General features: G+C 35.4%; 1 protein-coding gene across 15 annotated transcripts in view; it reads right to left on the reverse strand.

Annotated features, from left to right (window-relative positions):
• The window catches only part of SGK3 (serum/glucocorticoid regulated kinase family member 3), a 138,953-nt gene that overhangs the window by 21,231 nt on the left and 95,354 nt on the right, over nucleotides 1-22,368 (reverse strand). For 10 of the 15 annotated variants that reach the window (XM_074319001.1, XM_074319002.1, XM_074319003.1 and 7 more), the window contains 7 exons: nucleotides 18,595-18,678; nucleotides 17,242-17,320; nucleotides 15,773-15,845; nucleotides 11,778-11,853; nucleotides 6,230-6,317; nucleotides 1,933-1,982; nucleotides 1,111-1,149 (listed from right to left, as the gene is read on the reverse strand). In XM_074319001.1, coding sequence (XP_074175102.1) covers nucleotides 1,111-1,149; nucleotides 1,933-1,982; nucleotides 6,230-6,317; nucleotides 11,778-11,853; nucleotides 15,773-15,845; nucleotides 17,242-17,320; nucleotides 18,595-18,678 — 489 coding nt within the window. The remainder of the gene's footprint in view (nucleotides 1-1,110; nucleotides 1,150-1,932; nucleotides 1,983-6,229; nucleotides 6,318-11,777; nucleotides 11,854-15,772; nucleotides 15,846-17,241; nucleotides 17,321-18,594; nucleotides 18,679-22,368) is intronic. The other 5 variants (XM_074319013.1, XM_019726410.2, XM_019726420.2 and 2 more) reach the window with 3 other exon arrangements.

Below are 22,368 nucleotides of genomic sequence, written 5' to 3' on the forward strand. Positions count from 1 at the left end.
ACCTAGTAAAGTCACTAAGAAAAGTTTCTGATGGAGTAAAAAGTCATCACAGTGTTTTGCATGTATATCATGTATTGTACATTACATATAAAAGACCTCTCTATTTGTTCTCATAGATGGTAATATAGGAAAGCCAGGAGTAGAGAAGCCAGAGGGAATATTAAGATTGTCCTTTTATTCATAGTAACCTATCAGGTAAAAACAGCATTGGCTGTACGTAGGAAAAAGCCAGGGCAGCAGAAAGTTGAGCTTAAGCAGCGGGAAGAGCTAGTTCCTTCAATCCAGTCTGAACTCCTAAGTTGCTCTAGAGAGGGGGGAATGACTCTATTTAGATTTTAAATTTCCTTCAACTCATTATTGAAACAAATGGCCAGCTCACACATGAGAGTAACACCAAGTCTAGGTTAAAGAGTAACAGGTGAAGGTTAGGGTGATAAAAACTTAACTAAGCTTAGATGTTTTCTTCTTCAAGAACCTGCTCTTTGGACTAGTTACTTTGTTCTTTAATGATGTGCGAGATAATGAAATCACTTTTTAAACAAATAGAATAGTGAAAAACTAAATGTCTCATAATAAACACACTAACTGGGGCCATACCCAAGGCCGCACTGTTAAGGGTTGGTGATAAAGCCTAATTTAAAGCAAATTTCTGTTTGTGCTGCTGGCCAATTCAGTATTATGTTGGTTGACAGAAAAGAATGCTCAAAACCAAACGTTCTCTTCTAGTTACCATCCTATTTCTTTGCTTTCCTTTGTAGCAAAACTCCTCAGGTGGGTGGTCTACACTTAATATCTATACCTGTTCTCCTCCAGTTCCCTCTTGAACGCTTTCCTGTCAGGGTCTTCGTACCCACCACACCACTGCAACTGTCGTAACAGTCACCAGTGACTCAGCAAATCCAGTGGTCAATTCTCACCCTTCATCTCACCTGTCCTATCAGCTGCATTAACAGGATTAATGACTCCTCCCTCAAGACACTTTGTTCACCTGCTTGTGTGACACCACATTCTCTTTAGTCTCCTTTACTGGTTCCTCCCTGACCTTACTATAACGCTGAAGTGTCCCAGGACCCCATCCTTGGACCATGCCTCTTGTCTGTCTATACTCACTGTTTAAGAGGACCAAAAGGGTGAGGGAAGCGTAGGATCCTGGATAAAAGATAGAATACTTTAGAATTAGTCCAATAAGGCTATAAAGATCATTTTAAGTCAGGACAGCCACACTACACTCCTTCTCTAACCCCTGGCAGTCATCACTTATCTGTCAGGGCACCTCAGACTGAGCCAGGAAGTGGTCTTGGACTCCTTTGCATTCAGTGTTCTACGTAAGTATCAGCTCCAATGAATTCCTGGAGTTGACACTCAAGATGAAGTCTGTGTTTACCACTCCTGGTGTTCCTCAAAATGTTTCCCCTGGGGTCAAATAAATAAGGTTCTACAGGAAAAACTGCATCAAGATTGTTTAATAGCCTTTCATGAGCTAACGTCCATCATGACTCCTCTGAAACAAACTGGCTAACAACTAGGGTTGCACCAACGACAGCACCAGGAGAATATCAGTTAGGCCTGAGGGATGCTTCTGTCATAACACTTCCCAAGCACCTCCCGGGACTTAGGGTCCCCTAGGAAATATAGTCTGATTACACACACATACACACACACACACACACACACACACACAGAGAAAAGTGTCAAAAGCAAAACAGCAGAACCTGATCAATAATTCATGGATTAAAAACACCTCAGAACTCTACTAAAGCAATGCAAAGCTAGAGCAGTAATTAGGCAAGCATATGACAGTATTATATTCACTGTAACTATGGTTACATTTCATAGGCTTCCAGTTAAACTGGTATAATGATATTTGCACATTCATGAAAAAAAAAAAGCTTCCTAAAATTTAAAGGATTGTTTGAAACAAATCAAACCTACTGAGGATTTCCAGATGGTCCCAGGTTGATGTTCTGTGAGGTAGAGTGTAGCTGTTGGGGTGGGGAAAAAAAATTAACGTTCATATTGGAACTTCAATGATCAATGTATGTTTTTCAAATAAAATGTACATAATTGTACCAGATAGCTGATGTATTGCCATGTTAAAGAAACCCAAAGTCCTAATTCTTAATCAATATATAGACTTATTTGGAAACGTACATAATCATTTTTATGATAAATTTCAAGAGCAGTTGTACAGAAAAGGGTAAGGCAGAACTCAAGCTCAAAGTGGCAAAAGAATAAAGTAAACTGGGAAAAGCTTTTTGGAAGAGGTGGGTATTGAAACCACAATTTAAGAGGAATCATTTTTACATTTAAACCACTGGTTAAAAATTGGCTTTTGTTTGTCAATTTTTAAATAATAACTTATCAAACGTAGGAAATTATAATATGATCATAAAGAGTGCAAATACTGGATTGAAAGTTTTAATTTGATAGGAGATAAACTTATTTCTAAAGCAAATACATACAATGAAGAGTGTTTTCCTAATTCCACCTTTGTGGCAGTATCAAAATTTTAGATGGGCTTTTCTCTTTACAACTGTTAAGACAGTAAATTTAATCCCTGTTATTAATTTAGAAGCAAATCTTTACTCACCTAGTATGCCATAAAGTAATTTAATAAAGATTCTAGTTCATTAGTAATTAAAATAGCTTGAAATTTAACTCAAAATCCCAACAGATTAGTCTAGAATGAGCACTTTCCACAAAAGCCAAGTGTAAGTGAATTCTGCGTCATATAAATTCACTTTGAAATTCTTCACACATTCAGAATTAAATCACTAATAGATGTCTCAAATATCTATACTTTCACTAGATCCTTATATAATTATTCATGTAAGCTATTGATAGAAAATAAGCTTTTAAAAACTTCTCTTTAAGTTAATTAGAACCAACAAATTTTATCTAAGCAACTTCTTATTAGAGACGTATGTCCTACATATTTCCCCTTAAATTCATTTGAAACTTATAGACAATCTCCAGAATACAAGCTATTTTTAAAAACAAAGGGCAAACGTTCTGAAAAATAGTAATAAAAGCTTTCTTATGAAACGTTGGCACCAGCTTTCCAGTTACAAAACAAATTTACTTCCTAACAATACCTTTACATGAAAAATCTTCATGTAATAAATTTTCAATCTCCAGAAGACAGAAATATAAGGAACCATAACAGTCTAGCACAAAACAAAACAAAAAAGTATAAATACTCCAGTTCATTAAATGAGAACTGCCCTATTGTGGCATAATTGTAACATGGAGTAATCTTCTTTCCCCCAGTTTTACTGAGATAAAACTGACATACAGCACTGTATAAGTTTAGTTTAAGGTGTAAAGCATAATAATCTGACTTAATATATTGTGACTATGTTTAAATGTTAGTGTTCCATAGAACCTGATAATGTCATCTGAACTAAAGTGTAATTATAATACACTTATTATTTTAATCAATGTGCAAAGAACTAGATCACATTTCCACTCAATGAAGTTTTCTTATATAGATGAAGGAAGCGGTATCAATAAGCATGGATTAAACATTAACAAGGATAATTTGTCCTCTGAATTACGTTAATATGTAGCAAGATCATTTTTGTTTGGTAATGATTTTACTACTGCAGCACATTTCTGAAATAATAATGAAATTATTGGAGTATATAATTAGATAACTTTTTACTCTACCTACTGGTTTTTAAAGATTACATCTAATCACTGAACTCGGGGTGAGGTATAATTTATTAACAGAGTGAACACTACTCAAGAGCGTAAGTTTCTTGACTTCTCTTGACCTCTTTTTCTCTATATAAATAAGGGGTAGGTCCAAACGCCCTCTAAGATCCTTTCTGGCTGTTAACTTCATTTAGTTATCCACTTAAAAAGTCCTTAATAATAGTTACAACTATAAGATGAAGTATGGCTCTTTCCCTTTTTTGAAGAGATTCTTTTTATCAGTATTTTAAAACTGTAAGAGATCCTAGTCTAAGTTTCAGATTTTATGGATGAAAAAAGAAAACAAGAAACAAAATTTGGATCTAAAGCCGAAAGCGGCAGAACAGGAGGCAGGACCCAGGAATCGCTGTCAGTTCGGTTCTTTCAAAACCAGTTGTCTCCTACAGCAAGGCCAAGACAATCTACAACTGACCTAACCCTACATACGCTCAACACAATTAGCAAGCGAAACATGGAAAATCATGGTTACATAGATTTTATCCTTTAACTTTTGCTGTGACAGTCAGATATATCTGAATGAATATTTCCATCTACTGACTGCGGATGCAACTTCCAGAAAAGAAGTTTAGGAAAGCTGATGTACATTTTTTATATTTTTGTGTTTGCCAAGAATGAGTAACAATAGGAAATTTTTATACATAAATACAATGTCACTTATATACAAAGCACTTCAAATTATTATTATTAAATGCATAAAATAGTCAAAATACCAACTTTCTGTTTTTGTGTGGATTTCTGACACATTTTGGGAAAAGACTTGAAATTAATGCAGCTAAAGAGTTAAAATATTTTTGAATGGTCTCATCTTTTCCAATTAAAAATATATATTCATAGTTGGAAAATAAGAAAAGTATTAGGAATAAGATTATTTTTTCAAATATCCATAACCAACAGATAATCTTGGAAATATTTAACAGTAATTTTACATAGTCTTTCTGTAACTGTTAAAAACTGACCGTAATCACACTGTGAATATGTGTATAAAATTTATACTCTTATTTCATCATGTCAAAACTTTAAATACATCATCTTCAAGAATATTTTAAAAATGTACAATATATAGATAAATATTATCTGATTAATGAATATTTAACTTTATTCTAATTTTACATTATAAATCATACTAAAATGAACATCTTTGTTCTTTTTCCATATGAAGGATTATTTCATTTGCAACAATTCCCAAGTGACATGAATATTTTCATGTCTGATACATATTGCCAAATTGCTTTCCAAAAGAGTTGCATAATGTTATAACGACACTAGTAATGCCCAAGGATGCTCACTGTATTTTACCTTCTCAGTTCTTCAGTATTTTATTTATTTTACAGTTTTCTTAATTTTGTAGAGGAAAAAAATGTCTCCTTTAAAAATCTCATTTACTATTGCCACATATTTACTTATTGAGAGTATTTCTTCCGGTCCCTTTCCTTTTAACTATTCAGGTCTTAAATATCATTCTTTTCAAAAATCCATTTGAATGAGATTTTTACAGAGATGTTATTCTTTGTTATGGCTTATTTGTTACAAATGTTTTTCCAGTTTGTTGTTTCTCTTTTACCCAGATACACTGATAGAAAATTAAAACACCCTTTTACATTTTCCTAAGAGTAACCATGTCACAGATGAAAAAGTTAAATCTGTTCTCTTAACTGAGAATCAGAGAAACATTACTACTTTCAGTGGTCACTAAAAAGGGATATGTCTATTTTCAAATGAAGACTAGCTGTGGGACAGTAACATTCCATCTCATTATATTATCTTTTAAATTACAAAAACAGAACCATGACAAAATTAAAAAACATTATAAAAATAAAAATGTCCTTCAATCCAACATCTCTGATTTTCATGTACATATTTAACAAATACTTATAATCAATTTTGAGTTAAAGAGGTATATTTATATTAATTTGTAATTATAATTTGAATTGCTAATTACTAATCATTTGAGTTAAATTATTATAATTTACCTTTCACTCATAATTTTCTAAACGTAGAAAATATCTTCATAAGGCACAAGTTTATTATATTTATTTATCACATTTTAAAAATAAAAATATCCTATTCAAGTATACTGATGATGAAGACATACAGTAACCTAAAAATAAGATGCAAAGTGAAGAGAGCAGAATATAAAACACTATATACGATATAATTAAAGTAGATAATTTAAAAATCCTTATATGTTAAGACAAGATTAGAAAGAAAATCACTAAAATGTTAAAAGTTAATAACTACTAGGTCTGGTTGGTAATACTTCCCTTCTTACTATTTTCAAAAGTTTCTTTAATTAACATGTATTAATTTGTATTGTAAAAGTACTCGTTCTATATATTTTATAAGATATGGTAATCAGGAAGAGGTGTACACATTTGCTTTTATGTGTTCTACAGAGTAGAAAATCTACAATGGATGAAATGACTTTGTTTTAAGTAAATGTCCTAAATTGTCAATAATTCCATCTTTGGGGTGTATTTTTTTCTGTTAAAAAAAATACAATCCTTCTTACTACCTTCTGGGTACTTCTTTCATCCTCATCTTCGGATGGATCTGACTGATGTTTTGGACTGTCCATTTGAAGGAATGCTCTGACATCTGGACTAAAAACAAAAATTAACTTCATTATGACTTTGAAAGCATTACTACAGCTTTTCTCCCTTTTAAAATGAAAATAAAAACAACTACAGTGCCATGTACATTAATAGAGCCAAACAAAACCCACCAATAAGGATAAGCAAATTAAGTTTTTTAAAAACAGGGAATCCAACAGACAAATGGGTACAGGTGTAAACAGGCTATTCATAGACGAGAAAACCCAAATGGTAAGGAAACTGAGGATGATGCTGAACATCACTAATCATCTGAGAAATACAAACTAAAACAATAATGAGATGCCACTTTATGCCCATTAACTGGCATAAATTAGGAAGACAGATAATATCAAAAGGTGGTAGGGATACATGGAAAGAGACACCATCATGTATTACTGGTGAGAATGTAAAATGAGGCAACTTTTCTGCAAAGCAATCTGGCAATATTGGCGAAACTGTATATGCAAAGTGATAAACCCCTCCCCCAATATACTACCCCTCTGACATCACATACAGCCATTACATTTCCACTGTCTCTATTCCTTATGCAGGGAGTAAAAAAAAAAAGGAAAGGAAAAGAAAGAAAGAAAGAGAGAGAGAGAGAGAGAGAGAGAGAGAGAGAGAGAGGGAAGGAAGGAAGGAAGGAAGGAAGGAAGGAAGGAAGGAAGGAAGGAAGGAAGGAAGGAAGAAAGAAAGAAAGAAAGAAAGAAAGAAAGAAAGAAAGAAAGAAAGAAAGAAAGAAAGAAAGAAAGAAACTGTGTATGCAATTTCCCTGGGCCCAGGAATTCCATTTCTAGGAATAAACCATAGAAAAACTTATGGATAGGTTCAGTGAAAGACATGAAATTAGGAAATTAGGATACTCATTGCAACATTCTGTATAGTAGTGAATCAGAAGCAAAACAGGCGTCCACCACTCGGGAAATAAGGAAGCAAGCCATGGCAACTGCCCACAGAAAATACCTGTCAGCAGTCAGAAACAAGGAACGACAGCAGAGTACCATTTACGTATTTATATTAAACACTCACAGACACAAAGCAACAATTGATAAACAAACACCCAAAGACAAATAACAAACACATTAAAGTGGGTATCAGCAGTGGGAATGAAGAAATGGGTGTGAAGATCAAAGATAAAGAGGAAAAAATGGACTAAAAGAGGGGCCTTGCGTGGACTAGTGACATTCCCAAGGAATGAATAATCTCTGTATCTGGGGTACCTCCCCCAAAATTGTTTTTTTTTTTCCTTGAGATATAATCGATACACACACACACACACACACACACTCCAGGTGTACAGCATAGTGCATCGTTATTTGTATATATTGTAAAATGATCATCACAATAAGTCTAGTTAACACCCATTACCACACAGCTACAACTTTTTTTCTTGTGGTGACAACCTTTAAGAGCTGCTCTCTCAGGAACTTCCAAGTATACAACACAGAATTATTAACTACAGTTACCATGTTGTACATTAGAGCCCCCATGCTTTGTTTTATAACTGGAAGTTTGTTATTTTTTGACCACCTTCACACAATTCCCCCACTCCCCAACCCCTGCCTCTGGCAACCACCAATCTGTTCCCTGTATCTACAAGTTCAGTGTTCTGAGTTTTTTCTTGTTTTGTTTTTTCACTTACTCCTCAAGGTCCATCCATCTTGCCCTAAATGCAAGAGTTCCCAAATTGTTCATAATAATTAAATACAAATAATATACATTCATTGTAAGAAATTCAGAGAGATGAACAATAATTTTTAAAAAGGGGCAGGGTTGGTGGGAACGTAAAATATTGCAGCCACTGTGGCAGTTCCTCAAGTTAAACGTAGAGTTACCATATGACCCAGCAACTCCATCCTGGGTATATACCCAAGAGAAATAACATATGCCCACACAAAAAATTCATACACAAATGTTTATAGCAGCATTCTTTATAATAGCCTAAAAGTGGAAATAATCCAAATGTCCATCAAATGATGAAGGGATAAAAAAATGTGGTATTATCCATACAATGGACAATTATTCATTCATGAAAAGGCATGAAGTACTGATATATGCTACAACATGGATAAACCTCAAAAAAATTTTGCCAAGTGAACAAAGGAAGATTAAAAAGGTCTCATACTATATGATTTCATGTTTTCTGGTAAACAAGAAATTACCAGAATAGGCAAATCCACAGAGACAGAAAGTAGATTAGTGGCTGCCATGGGTTGGAGAAAAGGGGAAATTTGAAAGTGCAGTCTCTTTTTGGGGTGACATTAATGTTAGATTAGACTTGGGGTGATAGTGATGATGGCTATACAGCAGTGTAACTATACTAAAAAACCACTGAATTGTACACTTTAAAGTGAAGAATTTTATGTTACGTGAATTGCATCTCAAAACATTTTTTCTAAAGGCAAAGATCTTAATCTTACCACAAAGGCAACTATTATTAACACCTTTGCATATTTTATTTCAGTCTTTCTCTCTGCAAAGTTAAGATCATGCTATACTTAAAATATTTTATTTCACTGTTTTTCACCTACAAATTACATCATAAGCATTTTGCCACGTTGTTAAAAATGCTTTGTAAACAATCACTTTTGATAGATGTATGTTGTATAAAATGGATGCACCAAATGTTACTCAATGATTCATTCTTTCACTTTAGGATATACGAGATGGCTAGTATATTTTACTACCAATATTTCACTACCCACCTTCACTACTATAATATTTGTGCTTAACACTAGAACTGCCTGTATGTTTTCACTACAGATTTTTGAAAATAAAATTATTTGGTCTGAATTATAAACCATTTTCAGGCTTGAAATACAGTTTAAGCTAATTTCCAGAGAGGCTGTACCAATTTATTACTCCTAGTGGTGTATGAACATTCTGAAGACTCTCTGCTGTCAGCCTTGGTTAGCATTAAATGTTACAGTTTATATTACCATCTCTGATAATCTGATAAGTGAAAAATAGTATTTTAAAAAAGGTACTCAATTTCATTAGTAATTAGTGAAATGCAAACTAAAGTGACAATAATATACCGCTACCCACTCATCAGAATGGCTAAAATTGCAACTAACAATACTAAGTGTTGATAAGGTGAGCAATGTGATCTCGTACACAGATGGTGGAAGTGTAAATTGGTACAATCACTTTGGAAAACTATTTCACACTGTCTACTAAGGCGAACCATATAGATACCCTACAACCCGGAAGTTCTACTCCAGGATAGATCAGAAACGCTTCCACATGTCCACCAAAAGATACGCCGATGACAATATTAGTCCTTATGGCCAGGACATGAAAACAAATCAAATGTCCATCCGTGGTAGAATGGATGAATTGTGCTATACTCATACAATGGGATATTATACAGCAAAGGAAATGAACAAACTGCAGCTAGATGCAACAACATGGATGACCCTCATTTTGTTGAAAATAAGCCAGACAGAGAACATGTATTGTATGAGTCCATTCATAGAGTTCAAAAATAGGGCACATTCATCAATGCTGCTAAAAAAATCAGGAGGGTAATTACCTTTGGGAAGGAAGGGAGAGAGACTAATTGAAAGGAGACACGCGGGGCTTCAGGGGTATTAGTCATGTTCTATTTCTCAGTCTGCAGGTGGCAATTCAGATGTATTCACTTTCCCACCATTCATGAAGCTATACAGTGATGCTCTGGGCTCTTTTCTGTATGTGTTATGCTGCAGGAAAGCTAAAACGAGGTACTTTTGCTTCCATTTGCACTTCTCAGATAAGGAAATGTTCAGTTGCATTGGTAATTAATCAGCCATTTGTATCCCCCCTTTTGTAAATCATGAATGTACTTTGTCTATTTTTCTTTTGGTGTCTTAAGTGTGTATTATCTGCAAGAGCTCTTTCTACATTAAGCATATTTATCTATTGCCCTTTATCGTGGAAAGCATTTTCTATATTTTTGTTTTTCAATTTCACTTGTGATTTTTGGGGTTCAAATGTTTTTATTAGTCAAATTTGTCAGTTGTACTTTGTAATACATTACGCACTGCCACTATGCTTAAAAAACCCCTTTTTTATCCACAGATCAGAGAAATATTAACATACCATAGTCTAGTTTTTTAATGATTTTTAAAATCAATTTTAATCAAGTTGTCTTAAAAATAAACTTTATCAAAGTAAAGCTACTTTTAAAATCCATTTCCCTAACACAGTTACAACAGGCACACAGTAGGTGATCAAGATACACCTGCCAATTGGCTTCTCTTCTTGCTCTCCTAGATCTGTACTGTTCTATAAATCGTTTGATGTTCAAATGAAGAGTGTGAAAATTAACAAAGTTTTGTTAACAATAGATAAGATCCAGAAAATATGAAATGTCATTTTTTATTAAAAAAGAAAATGTCAGTTAAAATTAAGTTAAAAAAACTCTTGGCTGTTTATTTTTGGGGTGCTCTAGAAAGGTCCTCTATCTTAAATGGAATGATGGTAGGTACAGGGTGCAAACGTTGGTAAAAATCCACCGGGTTGCATACTTAAGAACTGTGTATTGTACAGGATAATGTTAAAATTAGAACAATCAAATTGCTTTTAGTTGAATTTTAATACCAAATATAACATCTTCAGAATACCACTCTTCTAGATCCAGAATGAATATTTAGAATTTAATATATAGTGTTAGAGGTTCTGAGTAACACTGTTCAAAATACCAGGAGAAATCACCACCACCACCACCACCACCACCACCACCATTTATTCTATACTTAGTCCATTCGAAGAGACCCACCCTTTTTCCATCACCACGAGTGGCTGGTCTACAGAAGGAGTCTACACTCATTAGCAGGAGACACATATGGGGCTGGGGAAATGCCTTCATGTTAAGCGGCTGCTTGGAATGCTGTGTTGAGAAGGACTGGAGGCCTTCTCGATAGCAGAGAACACAGCCCGGGTGGAACAAGAAGTGTGGCACGTGTGTCTGACCCTTGCCAACATCTTCAAAAGCCTCGTTTCCTTTCTGGAAAGCTGCTCTGTGTTCCAGTCATACTTCAGGATCCAGAACGGTTTTTGTAGACTCTGTTACGTGTACTGCTCCCTTTGCCTGGAATGCTCTCCCTGCCTTTTTTTCTTGAATGATGACACTCATTTCTCTTTACATGCCCAATGCACAGAGCAGGTACTTAATAAATGCTTTTTGAATGCATGAATAAATATAACATCGAACAATTAGCAAAATATTTTAACTGTGTAGTATACAAATTCCTTTTAAGATTAATCTACAAAAATAATACAAGCACAAAACGATGAAAGAAAATAACTACAGCCTTAAATTGATGGTTAGAAAAGGAGTTAAGAATACCGGGGGAATATGCTTTAGAAAGAGTTTACAAATCACAATAACATTCCACAGAATGTATAAAATCTGTATCAGTAGATTATTCAATATTCTTAGGTTTGGTTTCAGTGCCTCTTCAGAACACAATGAAAATTACTTACTGGTTGTAAAGCTCTGGATGCCTAACTAAGTTCTGAATGAATTCATTCAGTCCTGCTCTTCTTTGTTTAATAAAATCTGTTAAGAAATACATAAGCTATTAGGATTATTTATATCAAACTATGTAATTATCATCAATACAGTTATATAAGAGATAAGTACAAAATAGTGAATTCTGATTAAAAAACTATTTCTTAATTTGTTTCTTGATATACAATAAAAAACAAATACATGTATTTTAAAATCTATAAATATAATGAGTATAAAATTAAAGCAGATGACCTATCTCCCAAAAGAAAATTCTCCAAAAAATGCCTATTACGTTCTAAATAGACTCTCTACAAAACTTGGAGAGGCATTTGCTTTGTCCTCATGTACTACCAGGTAACAAGTAAAAATCAACACTACGACACTGGTTACTGAAAAAAAAATCACACTAATAAAAAAGTAATAAAAACAAGCATTACTGGAAATCCTTGCAACTAAGGAATGGTGATTAAGTGGTTCCTTGAGTGGTTACAAGTGATTACAAAACCCTGCTTCTAAAAAAATTCCCACTGCTAAACAAAACAAAACAAAAAAAAAACCCTTGAAAAATATACTGGAATACTTTCCTAACAAGTAATTGTCCAGCATCTTCAAAGTGTTTTCACTGTTGATAATAGCAGTTCAGCAATAAAGGTTAAGTAAGCACAAGAGTTTCTTGGAATTAGAAAACTTGATTCAAGTGTCCTCTCTGCTACTTACTAGCTGACCTTGAACCTTTCTAAATCTTAAATCCTGACTTGTAACATGGCGACAGTGACACTATTTACACCTCATAATGCTGATATAGGATTCAATGAGACAAAGCATGTAAGCTTATAGTAGAATGCCTGGTAGACAGGCATCAGTCTTTGGCTACTATTATTTTTATTGTGGTCAGGCCAAAAGCCATCCTAAATCCTAATTCTTAAGAAATTACAGATGAACCCTGACTTACAATTGGTTCGACTCATGATTTTTCAACTTGACAATGGTGTGAAAGCAGTAAGAATTCAGCAGAAACTATGCTTTGAGTTTTGACCTCTTACTGGGCTAGTGATATGCGATGCGGTATTCTTGTGGTGCTGAGCTGTGACAGCAAGGTGATTCTGCCCAACTGTCAGCTAAGGTAAGTGTTCTGACCATGTGTCAGGTGGGCGAGGCTAAGTGATGATGTTTAGTAGGTTAGGTGTATTAAATGCATTTCTGATTTAAGATATTTTCAATTAACGATGGGTTTATCAGGATGTAACGCCATGGTAAGTTCAGGAGCATCTGTGTACGCTAAAAATTAAATAAACAGGAGACTTGAGAGTGTCTCAGAATGGTGAATGTCTTGATAAAAACCTATAAACAACATTCAACTTAACAGTGAGTTTTGGTTTCGTAAAATGATCTCTACTCAATAAAGGTTTTAATGTACAGTGCTTGTCATCAAAATTATGGGTTGTTTCCAGTCAGGCAGGTTTATTTCCATTTCTAAATGTAAGGTACGGATATAAAAGAACAAATATAAATTAGATATGTTCTCTTAGATCCAGATGCACTTGATCCTGTTTTATTGTTCAACGATGAATTTCTGGAAGAAATTTCAGGAAGGTATCTTGCAAAACTCTTCCAATTCTTTATGTCACCAATCAAGAATAGGTGAGGCTTACATTAAAAACTGTACTTGAAAGGCAGTCATTTTTCAGGAACTGGACTTGGTAAGTAACATAGGAGGGAGAAAATGAATGACTGTATTTGAGATATTTAAAGCAAATCCAATGACTAAATGAAGGCAACTTTAAACTGTTCTGTGGATATTTACTGAAGGTACATTTTACATTGGGTGGTTAGTTGCGACAAAAGAGTGATTTCCTCTCTTCAGAGAGCTACAGCCTGCCCTGCACTGATTAGTGCTACCAGACTTTCCATTTCATTACTGACTTTACAAAGTTTTGAAAGCCCTATATAAGAAGATCAAGAAGTCAGTAATGAAAAAAGCCCCCAGTCGTCAGAATTTAGGGGCAATTTCAAGTTTATTTTAGATCAACATTAAACATGCAAATACCTGAAAAAAATTACAGGTAAGACTAAAATATGTACCAGCCCATCACAGGATAAGTTCCAAGAATTTGTAAGGCTGACATATTAGCTTTAAGAATTATAGTTAGTTGGAGATACATATTTTTAAAAGTCTCTCCAGCTAAGAATTTATGTGAATGTATCTGTTATTCAAAAGAGGTTTCCATTAGAGATCTGAAAGAACTTAATGCTTAGCTAATAAAGTTTTAGTCCCCAGAATAAGTATTAAAGTGACCGATACAGATTTCTTTGCCATTTCACTGCTTCTAGAAAAAAAATCATTCCAGGGGAGATAATCTCCAATTACAGGGTAAGAAAATCAAACTCTGACTTAAGGAAACCTTGGGTTTTTGTCCTACTACTGCTACTGGTGGCCAGAGCGACCCGATTATATTCACAATCAAAGGACATTTAGAGCCTGCAGGGACCACAGAGATCCTTTAGTCTTAACCCATACTTTTCAGATTAGGAAATAGGGTAAGATTTCTGGAATATTCCAAACAAGTAATTTTAAAATAAAATTTTGTGAATTTTGTTTTAAGGTACCAGTCATTAATGAGACAGTAGAGGAAGGGGATGAGAGAAACAAACAAACTTGGATGAGTCTATTTCTCCACGTATTAAGCTTTGTGGCTTGGGAGAGGTGGCTTAGCTCTGCTAACTCTCTACTTTGCTCTGGAATGTAGTAGAAAAGAAGCTGCCCTGTAGTTACAAATTCAAATGAAAATTCTACATATAACAGGGGAAGTGAAGTCTCATCCAATGCCAATCCTGAGTAAAATGTAAAAGAGTGGGCTACAGGGGATCCTCCAGCAGCCTGGGGCGGGGGGAGAGGCGGGAGAGGCACGGGGGAGGAAGGGGAGGAGGGAGAACCAAGTTTTAATTAAAGCAAGAACGTGAAAGAAATATGAAAAAGATGGAGAATAAAGAGAAGTTTGTTCATTGTGGGCAGAATTCCACATGGCACAGTGAAAAGGTTTGGGAGGGAAAGGAATGGTACAAGGTTAGGTTACAGAGAAGCCGCAGTCAAGATCAGTGATTTGAGAGCTATTTGATAGAGGGCGACCTGACTAAGAAAGCAGACACGTAAGGAATCGTAGGTTTTATGGGTTACAAGGCTACAAGCAGAGTTAGGTGAGGAGGTATGGCCGGGAGGGAGGTCTCTCTGGCTTGTCAGGATTCACCTGTGGCATAAACAGATGACTTTTTGGACAGGTTTTCTATTAAATAAGGAGATTTTTGTCTCTCTGGAAGTAGTCATTTATGACCAGGATTGATTTCTTGGATCCTAGTGAAAATTTCAGGCTTGAGGCTTCAGCCATATAGGCTCCAGCCATATAGGCTCCAGATTCCTGAGAATAATTCCTTTGTGTAATTTACGCTCCCCAAGGGTGAACAACAGAACATTTGCTTGGTGTCCCATTCAGAAGGCTGCAGGGTGCTATGCACAGAATATGTTTAATAAGTGCTTCTCAATGTAACAAACATGTAACAACGAATGTCCTTTATGGTTAGAAAAGTACCCCAAATTATCCTCAATGATGCATAAATGTATCCGAAGCAAACCTACTTGAACATAACTTTGAAATCTGACATTTACTAGCTGCATGTGACCCTGGGCAAATTAATTAGCCTAACTGTGCCTCAGTTTCCTTATCTATAAAATAGAGATGATGATAATAATACCCACCTCAGAGGGTTGGGAGGATTGAATGAATTAAAAACTTGCAATGTGTTTAAAACAATGCCTTGTACACAGTAAGTACCTTCCTGAGGCATCCTTTTCATAGAACGTGAGATCAGTTAGCTAGGTACAGTCTTGTACTACTATACAGCACACTGAACACAATATGTTACCTACATCTTCAACCATCACTTATGACTGCTCTATGAAGTTACTGCTTACCTGGGTCAAAATTATCACCAAATATTCGCTTGGCAGGAATCTTCAGGGCCATAGCAGGAAACTGTTTCTTTAACTAAAAAATTTTTAAGATAACATTATATGAACTCAATTTTTTAAAAGTCTTCTAGTAATGCATGCACAAAAACAAAATACAATCAATCTGATTTACAAGGAACATCCATCAGAAGACATGCTTTTAAATATATCATGATCAAACGTACAATATTAAATTATACCAATAAAATACCAGACGAATCATCCTATTTTGTCCCAATAAAACACTTAGCAGCTTTGTGACCTTTGATAAGCTACTTAACATCTCTGTGCTTCAGTTTCCTTGCCTGTAAAATAGGGACAATTTTAGCACTTATCTTACAGATTTATTGCAAGGCTTAAAGGAAATAATTTAAGTGCTTAGACTAGAATCTGGTATTCAAGTTCTGAATACATATTACCCACCATTTATTACCTCAAGGGAAGAGGGGGTCTTTGTGTTCTCTTTATCAGTAGACTAATAATTGTTTTGTTTTCTATGAAAGCTGATGAATTTTGTTTTCAGATCCTCTACTTTGGTCCCCCCCATACTATTCTAATACATTTATCAGATTTGCTTATCCCCAGAGAAGAATCAACTTGGCCCTGAAGAACTTAAATTTGGGTAGTAAAGTCATAAAAACAGGTTAATGCTTATTTTTATTATAAGCTTCTGGTCAGAAAACCACATACACACAGAGAAACTATATATCTAACTATATAGTTCTAACTATATATCTAACTATATAGTATATATCTAACTACCAACTGACAGGAAACAGAAAGAATAAAAGTGTGTTAATCACTCGACACCATGGACATGCTATCAGCAAAATCCAGACTGAAAAAGTCTATAGACAAATGACACTGTTTTTCTAACAAAAAAACTGTAAAGGAAAGATAAGAGAGGTGGAGGGGGAAACCTAGTGATCAAAAGACACTTAACAGGCTTAACAACCAGTCACATAAACACTGACTATTTAATATGAAGATATTATCATTAGTTTAGTTTTAGATGTGGTAATGGAATTGTGCGTGCGTGTGTGTGTGTGTGTGTGTGTTTTTAAGGACCTTTATCTTTTTAGAGATGATACTAAATACTGACAGATGAAATGATATGATGAATGAACTTTGCTTCAAAATTACAGTGGCTGACTAGGGCCAGAGATGAAACAAGAATGGCTATGTAACTGTTGAAGCTGGATAGAACATTATATTATTTTCTGTATTTGTACTAGTCTCTCTACTTCTGTAAGTGTTCAACAATTTTTATAAGAAAGTTTTCAAATGTAAATGACAGTCATTAAAAAAACACACTTAAACTGACACTTAAAATGCTGACAGATGGAAAATTAGACTTTTTGTCTTTTATTCTAAGAGAAGCAAAAGAAAAGAATTTGTATTTTCAGACTTAGGAAAATCCGGGCCAGGTTTACCTCACTTCTGTGGTTTGAAAAAACGCAACTGATGCCATTCCCTTGTTTTTTTCTTTGCCTGTCACCACAGGAAGCAGAACTGGAAGGGGTTATAGTAAAAGAAAGAGGTAGACACAGAAAATGGGGAAATAAGAAAACCATGAAAAAAAGAAGAGAAATACAGGAAAAATGAGAGACATGGATAATAAAAACTCAACTACATATTAAGGAAAATGTCCTGCAAAAAGCGTAAGGGGGGAGGTGTTCGATGAAAAGAGAATGAAAGTGATCACGGCGGGGGAAATGACCAACACAAACTTTTCCTACTTCACCTCTATGTTGAAAGACACTCATGTATTAGTGTTCCACCTAATTAACCACCAGCTACTTAAATCATGAAACCATCACGAGGAAGCTCTTCACTCATGCATGGCCACCTGCTCAGTTTTTAGATGACATCCCCTACACGCCTCCCTCTTATAAACAATTCTACAAAAGGAAACAAGTGTAGAAGGTAAATCTGACCTATATAATCTTTTAAGCAAAACACAAAACAAAATCTCCAATTTTCAGTTATTAGTTATTTCAGAATGAAATCTGATCTTACCTTTCTGTATGTGTGTTATGTTACCATCAAGTTACTTTTACCTGAGTATCATAACCCAGGTATCCTGATAGGCACAGTTAGATTTGTACAATTATCCAAAAATGGTAATCATGTATACTAAAATGGTATCTAAGAATTTCAAATAGAGCTAGCAATTCAACCCTCACCCAGCCTTCAATATGAACCCTTTTTAAAAAAACAAAAACAAAACACTTACGTATTACAGAAGATATTCTCATGTACAAACTCTAACTGGCTATTATTTTGTTTCAAAAACGACTCTTCAGTCAAAAGACTGTCAAAAATGACTGTCTTGATATCCTTTGATTAAGCAATACTGAAAACTATATAAAACTTAAAACTAAACTATAAGTTCAGTTGCATATGCATTAAATAAAAACTAAGTAACAGAAGAAAACACAGTAAAGTTAAGAAAGGGTTGGGCAATTTAACCACAAATAACATGAAGATTAACAATTATTAGAGAGGTAGATAGACAGGATTTCTAATATTCTACAACATTAAAATGCATTTTAAGCTGCTCATCTAGTTGTCATATCTTGAGCAGTTTTTCTGGAACTTCCCAACATTTCCTTCTCCACCCTTTTGTGTAAGAATTCCAAAGTTAGAATGCTCTTGAAGAATCTCTTACCCTTTTGTTCTTGTCTGATATGAATATTATTTAATCGTTCAAATAAACTCTCTCTTAGTTTTGAGTTTTCTCAGGTGTTTTGTTTTAAATAAAAATCCTATCAACTATTACTTACGGTATTGTAAAGCTTATCAAACTCTGCATATCTCCTGAAGACAAACCACTCACTCCTGCCCACTGAGACCAGAACTTTATAAACCTATGAAAAACAAGAAATAAAAATAACACAATAAAATTTGATTGCAAAAAAAGGCATTAGCTATTTAAATAATCTGTTTTCATACTCATGAAACTGGTATTAGACACTAAAGTTTATATGATAATACTTGAAATTATATGACTAATTTCAAGTATTACCAACTGAAACACTTATTTCATCTTGTTGAAAGGTGGTTATTTTTAAAATGTTATGAAATATTTCTGTAATTTTCAAAGAGTGACAGTGAACACATGTGTATTCATTTAGATGAATTCTAACATTCTGCCATTCTTGTTTCAGATTTTTATCCCGAGAATAAAACATCATAGATTCAACTAATGATATTCTCTATTATTCCCCGAAAGCAACCAGTACCCTGAAATTATTAAGTATTTTAGAAAATGATGTCTGGCACATCATAAACACTCAATTATTAGTTCTCCTTCTTCCAGGACACCTTTTACACGGTATTTTTCAAACTGAGACTTTATCCTTGGATTTCTTACCACCACCTTACATGTGTTTAATATTTTCATATATAATTGCATATAACCACAGCCAACAACTCTATGATGTGAGCAGAACAAATATTACCACCCCCACTCTACATATGAGGAAATGATGGCCCAAATAAGTGAAGTAACTTGTACAAGTTCACAAACTTGTGAGACTAAGATCTAAGCCTTCTAACCCTTCATGGACCAGACCCAGTATTAAATCGTCAAGTTATAATATAGAATTAACTTTCACAATTCATCTCACACATCCCCTCAGATTATAATTCAACATACCAATGTAGAGAAAACTATTCGGGACCTCAAAGATCTTGTATCATTTCTAAAGAGAAAAGTAACAAGAATCCAGATTTATGAGGAAAGGTTCACTGATGTATGGCTCAGATTATCGACCTCAGCATTTTACACTGAAGACTACGGGAAAGAGATAGGAGTTACTTTTGGGTTTATAATTCAATTGCTCCCAGTCTGTTAGACAATTTAAAGTAAACCAGGTTAATTTTAGAAGATGGGCATACAAATATGTATCAACTATCCTTTCCCGTGAAAGATTGGTAAGCTACACTCACAAATTCCTAGTTATATAATAGTGGGAGGAAAGGACCTGATTATATTATATGAATTCTGTAGTATCATTTAAGATATGGGCACATTAACAGGCCCACAGTGAGAGGAGTTCCAGAATGTAAAGCCACTTCCCTCTCTGAGGGAGGACACAGGGTCTCACCTGGAAGGTGAAGCCAAGTCACTGGTATCAGATACCTGGGTAAGCGATGAGTCACTAAGATTGAAAGAAACAGTAGCCAATCACCCTACATGAGCTACAGGGAGGTGATACGGCTCTCCAGTCTTAACCAAGAAGGTATCGAGTTGTCTTAGAGGAACCTATTGTACAAGAAGATGTCAGCATTGTTTGTAAGATGCTACATGTGGTGAGAGTGCAGAAGTAGAGGGTCAGGAACATGGTCAAGGAGAGCCATGCTTGTAAGACTAGACTCTAGATTTCTCTCACCCAGCATTCAGGATTGCGTAGGCCTGGAGCAGAACTGCTACAAAAGGATCAGAAACTTAGACTGATGTGACCGTGAGCTTCTGGAATGATTTGTGCTGACTTCCTGGTATGCTACGGCAGCTTCCCATGGTGACCCAAGTACAGTCAAGACTGGAACCCAAGCTTAGGTTCCCAGCTGAAGCAGCTCTGCTGCAAATATATTTACAGGAAGTAAGACAGAGCCCTGCGAAGTTATTAATCAGCAGTTAGGACTTATGAAAAAGGGCTGATTGAGCAAATTCTATTCGGTTGGTACAAAAGTAATTGCGGTTTAAAAGGTTAAAAATAATTGCAAAAACTGCAATTACATTTTTAAAAAAATAAATTTTATTGGGGAATATTGGGAGAGAGTGTGTTTCTCCAGGGCCCATCAGCTCCAACTCGTTTTCCTTCAATCCAGTTGTGGAGGGCACAGCTCAGCTCCAAGTCCAGTCGCCGTTTTCAATCTTTAGTTGCTGGGAGCACAGCCCACCATCCCATGTAGGACTTGAACTGGCAACCTTGTTGTTGAGAGCTCGCACTCTAACCAACTGAGCCATCCAGCCGCCCCAAAACCACAATTACTTTTGCACCAACCTAATAATAAAACACCAATAGGCAAAAACAAAAACGCTTAAAATTTTTATAAATACTTTTATTTGCCCCAAAAAAAGCACAAGATTTCACAGAACAAAGTGTAATACTTATTACAATATGACATTATCTTATTTTTCTTAAAAATATTTTCCTATTGTCTGTCTTGTCCCACCAGAATATAAGTTTCTTGAAAGCAAGGGCTGTCATTCTTACTACTCCTTGTATCCCCAGTGCCTAGAACAGTGTCTGGCATAACAAAGAAACTCAATGACAATTTGTTGAGTGGATAAATGAAAGTATAACTCAGACTTGGTTTAAGTCAAGAAATCCTAGGGTGCAATGCAATTCTCTATTAGAAGCTTCATGGTGTAGAGCTATATAAAAGACATACGAGGGCTAGCCAGATGTCTCAGTCGGTTAGAGAGTGAGCTCTGACCAACAGGGTTGCTGGTTCAATTCCCGCATGGGATGGTGGGCTGTGCCCCCTGCAACTAAAGTTTGAAAACAGCAACTGGACTTGGAACTGAGCTGCGCCCTCCACAACTAGCTTGAAAGACAACTACTTAGAGCTGAAGGGCCCTGGAGAAACACACTGTCCCCAATATTCCCCAATAAAATTAAAAAGAAAAAAAGACATACGAGAGTTAGAGCACAAAAATATTACTGAATAGTCAGTCACGCAATATCTGTGTTTGTTCCTATGTATAGTACAGGCGTCTGGGCCTGCTGAGAGTGGATGCAGAGTCTGTGTTGGGTGGGGTGGGTCCTATCTGTGCTGACTAGAACCCAGTTTCTGGAGGACTGAGGAATGCACTGTGGTAATCTGCAACCAACACGTGAACTTAGTACTGCTTTTCATTCAACATCAATTCCACAGGTAACTTCTTAAACATCCATCTCTGTTCTAGGTCCTGGTGAAACAACAGTGAGGGAAGTTCTTGCTTCAAAGGACCTTGCGTTCTAGTCAGGGAAGTCACACACAAATATTAGGTTGGTGCAAAAGTAATTGCGGTTTTTGCAATTTTTTTTTTTTTAAACTGCAATTACTTTTGCACCAACCAAAATGTCGGGTGGTGATAGTGCTATCAAGAATTTAAATACAGTAAGTGGGACAGAGAGTGAAAGGGGTAGGATGAGGTGTGAAGGTGCTATTTTACATACAGGGTGGTCAGAAAAAGCCTCCTAATAAGGCACAATCTGAGACTCTGAAGGAAGGAAATGAACACGGTGATTTGGATAGGCCCTTTGAGGACTCAGGGGACAGCTCAGAGAGGGCAGGGTGAGAGCAATGCTACAGGTCTCCTTGAACTTGTCACATTAGACATGGATATACCTTTGCCATGAAAAATAGAAGGATACCTAAGATAACCTACTGCCTATATTTGCTCTGTATGAACATCCCTCAAACTTGGCCAGAGGTTATGCCCTTGAAGAGAATGGCCCAAAGGCAAAAATAAGGACAGGGAAGAAATGGAACATTTTCACACACTCCACTATTTTATCAAAGATACACTCACTTCTTCTTTACCATCAATGTGATGTTGCTAC

This window comes from Rhinolophus sinicus, linkage group LG14 (genome assembly GCF_036562045.2).
Source record: "Rhinolophus sinicus isolate RSC01 linkage group LG14, ASM3656204v1, whole genome shotgun sequence".
In the NCBI taxonomy this organism is placed as follows: Eukaryota; Metazoa; Chordata; class Mammalia; order Chiroptera; family Rhinolophidae; genus Rhinolophus; species Rhinolophus sinicus.